Genomic DNA, 7,500 nt, shown 5'->3' on the forward strand with positions numbered 1-7,500 from the left:
CATTTGCGTTCGTCCCTGACACAATTGTGACACAAAATGTTAGTGATGTCATGACTATAGTCGGTAAAGGTATTAGTCTTAAATGTTGTCTATTATCTAACATTTTCTCGTAGATGAACATAATCATAGATTGTTTTATTATCTATTACGTAATTGTATCTACTTTTCCATCATTTTTACCATCACCATCATCATCATTGTAATGAGCAACATCACCACCGTCGTAATCATCATCACCATCATCATCATCATCATCATCATCATCATCATCATCATCATCATCATCATCATCATTATCAGCAGCAGCAACACCATCATCACCACCACCATAATTATCATCTTCATCATTACTGTCATCATCGCCATCATCACTATCGTCACCATCATAATCAGCAACATCAATTCCACCATCGTCATAGTAATCACCGTTATCATTATCGTCGCCATCAACATCATCACCATTACTCTTGCTGTACCTCATCATCACTACAGTCTTCATCATCATCATCATTGAACTACTTTCATCTCGATCGGAATCACTGTTTTTCTGCATTTCATTCTAACTGCCGTCATGCGATTTTATTCAGCCAAGATAAAAAATCCCCAGCGATGGAGCTCTTTATTCTCCTCCTCATTCTGCTCTTCCTAGATTCTCCTCCTCTGATTCTTCATCTTCCTCTTGGTCTCCTTTCTCCGTTCTCATGATGTCCGCACTCCCTCTGAGGTCCGAGGCAAGCCAACGGATAGAAAGACAAAGACGATGTCTCCCATTTCGGACCTTTCGACCCGTCTTCGGGAGACTTCAGGCAGAGGGAGGAGGGTGTGGAGGGAGGGAGGAAGGAAGAGGGATGTGGAGGGAAGGAGGCAGGGGGAAGTGGATATGGAGGGTCAACTTGCAGAAGTATTTTGAACGTAAATGGGTCAGAAAAGGAAAAAATATCAAGGCAAGCATGGGATTTGGAGCCCTGGTAAGGATAAAAAAAAAAATGGTCAAGAAGGTATTTGGAAGTTCTTCGTGAAAAGGACAAAATATTTAGAACTCTGCATGTCACGTTGGTTGTTATGTGGGTCGACGTGATACCGACACGTGTTCACTCACTTTTTTATTTCCATCTCTTTATGCATTTTATCTATTTATCGTATTTACTTATTCCATTTATTTTATTTTATTCTGTTTTATATTTTTTTCGTTATCGTCAGTTCTTGTTTCAAATGCTTCCTTTTCGTTTTGTTTACTTTGTCCATTTGTCTTTTTAACTCGGTTTGTCAATTTTTGTTCCAATATTTTCAGTCTGTTTCATTGTCTCTCCTAATTTGTTTCACGTCATCATTTACGAAACATTTTCTTGATTCTTCTAATTTATCATTTCCCTATTCATGTGTCTCATGCATATTTTCACTTTCATTTACGATATTTTCAAATGAAAAACAAGAAATGTCATTCCCTGAGCTAATCGAATTCTCGTTATTGATTTTGTCGTCCGCCATGTTCCGTGTGTGTGTGTGCGTGTGTTTGTGTGTGCGTGTGCGTGTGTGTGTGTGTGTTTGTGTGTGTGTGTGCGCGTATCTATGCCCAGGTATATGCTCGCATTCGTACGTGTGTGCAAATGATAGGTAGATTCCTGTTAATTGCATGTCGAGAATTAAATGACCGATTTTTCTTTTTCTTGTATAGTATAATGGTAGGTTCAGGTAATATGCGAGACTCAACGAAATGACAACTCAAGAAATTAAAGAAGCTATTGTGTGTGTGTGTATGTATGTGTGTGTGTGTGTGTGTGTGTGTGTGTGTGTGTGTGTGTGTGTGTGTGTGTGCAAGTGTATACATACGTGTATGTACATATATATATATACACATGCATACATGGATATATACACTTGAATTCAAACAGAAATTATTAATACGTGTGTTATATGTAGTCTCACGATACTATGACATATCATAAAAGGAGACATGACACATAATGCGATACTCTTACGTCACATAACGTGACGTAACTGAAGGTAACAAGTCACCACCTACCTTGATTTTGTCCGCCACAGTCGTGGAACGTTCCGCAGTAGATGGCTTGACCTCAGCCCACTCCTCTTCAGAGATCTGAAGAAGAAGAAGAAGAAGAATACTGGTCATAAATCAAAACCACGACCTTTGCCCTGTGTATTAGGACATGTGACAGTGACTCGTGCCCATTGGGAATCGAACCAGACCCTTTATATTCACGGGATGGGGTCGATACTGAATACGACACAGTGCGGTATGTTAGGTAGGGTTGGCGGTCATAAACTATAGTGAAGAACTTATCCACGCGGGAACGGAACTCAAAGCTAAAGAGAATGAGAGAAGGAGAGACAAAGAGAGAGAGAGAGAAAGAGAGAGAGAGAGAGAGAGACTCTTACCTGATAGTAGAGCTGGAGTTCCTCCTCCAGAGCAGCGGAGAGCTCGGAGCCATACAATCTGAGGACGAGGTCGATCGTGCAGTCGAAGCCGTTCTGAGTGGTGGACGAGATGAAGCTCATTAGTGTTTTTCGTTGTAATGACTACTGTTGATTTGTCATTATATATATATATATATGTATATATATATATATATATATATATATATATATATATATACACACACAAATGATACATTTACGAGTATACTTTATGGCGTACATAACTTACCAAAAGCTCGTCCAATTTTTCTATGCATTAATTCCCCCATATGAAAGTTGTGTGTGTGTGTGTGTGTGTGTGTGTGTGTGTGTGTGTGTGTGTGTGTGTGTGTGTGTGTGTGTGTGTGTGTGTGTGTGTGTGTGTGTGTGTGTGTGTGTGTGTGTGTGTGTGTGTGTGTGTGTGTGTGTGCGCGCGCGCGTACGTACAAGTGTGTGTGTCTACGCACAGTCCATGTCTGTGTGTCCTTCCTTGTATCTACATCCTCTTTCTCATTTTTTTAATTCCCCTCCTTCCAGTTCTCCATCTTTACCATATATTCCCCTTTCCCTAGCCCTCCTCTTCCTCCTCCTTCTCTTCCTCCTCCTCTTTCCCTTCCTTACCATACAGTCGACGGTAGGATTCATGTCTGACATGTTGTAGACGAAAGCCATGTTGTCGCCGTCCTTCATGTTGACGAGGTAGGACCCCATGTCGTACTTGAGAGCGTGAGTATCTGGCGTCACGAACAGCCACTGATTCTTGGACCCAAACAAACCCATCGAACGAGCCTAGACAAGATAACGAAATAAACAAGAGGATGAATACATAAATAAATGTGTTTAGAAATAATTAATTAATTGAGCGATTCGTTTACAACAAAATACCTCAGATAGTGGAGAAAATTATATTTGCGTCAGCCAAATCCTTAGCTGGCTTGTTTAGTGTATTCATGAATGAACAAGGGGAGAAAACGACTCACCAGGTCTTGGATGGGAACCACCTCGTCCTTGTAGACCATGACCAAGTACTGACGTGTCTTGGGTTCACCAGGACGAGTGCCGAGCTCCATAAAGAGTGTGCCGAGTCTGGTAAATGAAAAGAGACACCGTATATATATATATATACATATTCTTGTAGATTGACGAGATGAAACGATACTGCTTTTTTGTGTTATTTAACTTTTTCTTTAGAATTTTCTATACCAGTATCTCTTCGTGGTTTGTGATGTTGGGCTTGTAGTTTGCCGGGTAGTTAGTTGTCCATAGGTTGCTGCAACGTTCTGGTGTTCACTTAAGACCATCTTCAGGCTGAATGCTTTCAGCATGTGTATGTGACGTTTCTGTACTGGTTTGTCAGATGTTGAAATACATTTGTAAAATAAACTGTGAAGCCCACATTAGGAGAAAAGAAAAACGAGACTGGTGATCCGTATATTGTGGCCCGCTGGAGAAGGGCACTGACTGGCCGTAATATACGGATTACTATTCAACGGGGATTTTATTCCCTGGCAGTGGGTTTAGAATATATGTATATATATATATATATATATATATATATATATATATATATATATATATATATATATATATATATGCATATGTATACATATATATTTACAAAGGATTACAAAGGCGGATCATGCCGACAGGAGACCTTTTGATCCATATCTAGGTCGGATGCAAAAAAAAAATCATATTAATAATAAAATAATAAATAAAAACTATAATAATGTAAATAACAAATAAAATACATAAATAAATGCATAGGTATAGTTAAATAATAAACAAACAGGTAAATAGTAAATAATAATAAATTGACATATACATACATATACCAAGGCTTTTTCCCCCTTCCAAGGGAGGTAGCCAAAAAGGGAAAGGCATAAAAACACTCCCACCCATTTCATCCCTAAATACACTCCACACCCCTCCCACCCTTCCTCTCATCTGAGCACCTCCTGGATGACGGGTCATCCCTGCACCCTGCCCACCGCCCTGGGTCAGAAGCAGTGTCGCAAGACACAGTACATCCACAGCCAGGCCGCTTCATTTAATCGGCGACCCCCCCTCTCCGTCCCCCTTTGCATATAAGGCGAGGACGGGGAGAAATCCCTTCGGGCTGCGTCAAAATTTACTCACACATACTACCCCCCACCCCCCACTCCCGCCCATTCCTCCTCATGCAGTCACAACATCATCCATATACAACCATTCTCCACTCACCTCTGTCTTCCGTCCTCTCCCTTCCTTCCTCAACAGACATTCCCCTCTTCCCCAAAGCCCCCTTCACCCCATCCATCCACCTCATCCTAGGACGTCCCCTCATGTTCACTCCCTCCACATCTGCCTTCCATACCTCTTTTACTAGTCTTTCTTCACTCATTCTTTCCATGTGTCCAAACCATGGACATATAACTAATAATAAATATAAATCAGACAGACAAATGATAACAAAACAAAAACAAATAATATAAGATAAATTATAATCATTACAGCATCTTACTTAGGTATTTATCTAAATGATTCTTAAAGCTTCGAACTGAACTACATTGCACTACCTGTGCAGGAAGTTTATTCCATTCATTAACTACACGGTTGGCAAAGTTGTTTCTACCTACTTCCAAATTGAATCTATTTCCGGACAGTTTGAGACCATTATTTCTTGTCTGATTCTCATTCAATGTAAAAATTTGGTCACTTTTGATGTTGTCAATTCCCTTTAGAATTTTAAAGACCTGTATCAAGTCACCTCTGAGTCTACGCTTTTTTAGGGAAAACAGATTCATATGTTTTAGTCGATTTTCGTATGATTTATTTTTGATATTTGGAATCAGTTTTGTGGCTCGCCGTTGTACTCTTTCCAATCTGTCAATGTCTTTAATTAGATTCGGTGACCATACGGAAACAGCATATTCCAAATGTGGACGAACTAACGATTTATATAGCTTGTTAATGAGTGATGGACTTTTGAAATCAAAAGATCGCGCAATCAGTCCTAGAATCTTATTCGCTTTCTCAGAGGCTGAAATACACTGCTTGGATGATTTGAGGTCGTTACTGATAATTACGCCGAGATCTTCTTCACTATCCACTTTTGTTAACGAATTTCCAAATAACTTGTAATCGTACTTACTGTTATTTTTACCTATGTGCATTACCTTGCATTTACTTGTGTTAAATTTCATTAGCCACTTTTCAGACCATTGCTGTAATTTATCTAAATCTTCTTGAATATCTAATTGGTTTGAGTGATCATTTGCCACTCCGCACAGTTTTGTATCATCAGCAAATTTGGAAACAGTAGATTTTAGTCCATGGTCTATATCATTTATATATACTATGAATAGAAGTGGCCCAAGAACGGAACCCTGAGGAACTCCACTTGCAACACTTTTCCATTCAGAAGTTTTTCCATTTAAAACAACTCTGTTTTCGACCATTCAACCAATTACTAGTCCAACCTAATAGGCTACCACTTATTCCATGCAAAGCTAATTTAGTAGTCTTTCGTGTGGGACGGTATCAAAAGCTTTTGCAAAGTCTAGATATACTAAATCTATATTGTTTCTTTTGTCATAATTCGAGATAACTGTGTTGTAGAATTCGAGTAAGTTAGTCACACAAGAACGTTTCCGTCTGAAACCATGCTGGCTATCATTTATCAAACGGTTACTTTCTAAATGATGTTCCATAGCATCTCTGATGATAGTTTCCATTATTTTTCCTACGATTGAAGTCAAACTTATAGGCCTATAGTTATTTGGTTTCTTTTTGTCACCTTTTTTGAATATGGGAGTAACGTTAGCTAGCTTCCATTCTGTTGGGACATCTCCGGATATGATGGATTTCTTGAAAATAATTTCTAATGGAACAACAATCTCATTTTTCATTTCCTTTAAGATTCTTGGATGCCAACCGTCAGGCCCTGGTGTTTTATTAACTTTGAGTTTGTCTATACACCTTTTAATTTTTTCTTTTGTTATATTTACCGTACCGAGTAAGTTTACCTTAGACTTTTCACAGGTTTCAGTTTGGAATTCACCTTGAGGTGTTTCGTTTACGAATACCGAGCTAAAATAATTGTTTAAGATATTACACATTCCTTCATTTGAATATTCAAGTTGACCGTCAGCAGATAATAGTGGACCAATGTGATTCCTAACAACCTTTTTATCTCTAATGTAACTATAGAATTCTTTGGGATTCTCTTTGGATTTATCAGCGATGTTCATTTCGTATTGTCGTTTTCTTTTTCTTATTGTCTTTTTTAAATCTCTCTGTATTGATACATAACTTTCATAGTCATTAGATGCACCTGAGCACTTATATTTCTTATAAGCCTGTCTCTTTTTAGCAATACTTTTTCAGTTTCTTTGTCGAGCCACTTTGGGCGAGCCTGATTTGGGGGACGTCTGTCCTTAAAAGGAATGTAAGTTTGAATCATCTTAGTGAGCGTATTTTGAAATATTTGCCACATCTGATCTACAGGACTTTCGCTTAATTTTGACTCCCAATCTGTAAGCTGAAGCTCCTGACATAGTCCAATGAACTGAGCTTTACTGAAATTAGGTATTTTAGATACACAACTATCTATTCTAAAATTGTTTAGGAGTTTGAATCTAACTAGGTTGTGATCGCTATTTGCAACAGATTCACCGACTTCTACATCAGTTACCATGCTTTCGCGGCTAGTGATCAAAAGATCGAGTAAGTTTCCATATCTTGTGGGCTCTTTTACATGCTGAATTAAGTAATTGTCACCAAGAAAATCAAACAAGCGACTACCTATATGGCCATGTTCAAGGGTCATCCAATCAATGTCAGTAAAATTGAAATCACCCATTATCAATAAATCCCGGTCGCAGAAACTAGACAGTTCTTGAAATAACAGTTTGTCGTCTGCTAATGATAATGTCTTTGGCCTATATATTACACCTATATTAATTTTTTGTCCATTTGTTTGGGTTAACTCAACCCACAAACTATCATATGCATCCTGTTTCACTTTCTCTAAAACACAAGCATGAACATTGTTTTTAACGTACAATAGAACACCCCCACCTTTCTTGTGGTTTCTATCCTGAT

General features: G+C 38.6%; 1 protein-coding gene across 1 annotated transcript in view; it reads right to left on the bottom strand.

The window, feature by feature from the left end:
- Positions 1-7,500, bottom strand: part of LOC143037055 (ionotropic receptor 93a-like) — a 93,178-nt gene that overhangs the window by 51,367 nt on the left and 34,311 nt on the right. Inside the window, exons 5-8 of the mRNA XM_076205164.1 lie at positions 3,396-3,501; positions 3,037-3,204; positions 2,398-2,490; positions 2,024-2,098 (exon numbers count right to left, since the gene is read on the bottom strand). Coding sequence (XP_076061279.1) covers positions 2,024-2,098; positions 2,398-2,490; positions 3,037-3,204; positions 3,396-3,501 — 442 coding nt within the window. The remainder of the gene's footprint in view (positions 1-2,023; positions 2,099-2,397; positions 2,491-3,036; positions 3,205-3,395; positions 3,502-7,500) is intronic.

Source organism: Oratosquilla oratoria, chromosome 21 (genome assembly GCF_046742065.1).
Source record: "Oratosquilla oratoria isolate Oo_2021 chromosome 21, ASM4674206v1, whole genome shotgun sequence".
Taxonomy (NCBI): domain Eukaryota; kingdom Metazoa; phylum Arthropoda; class Malacostraca; order Stomatopoda; family Squillidae; genus Oratosquilla; species Oratosquilla oratoria.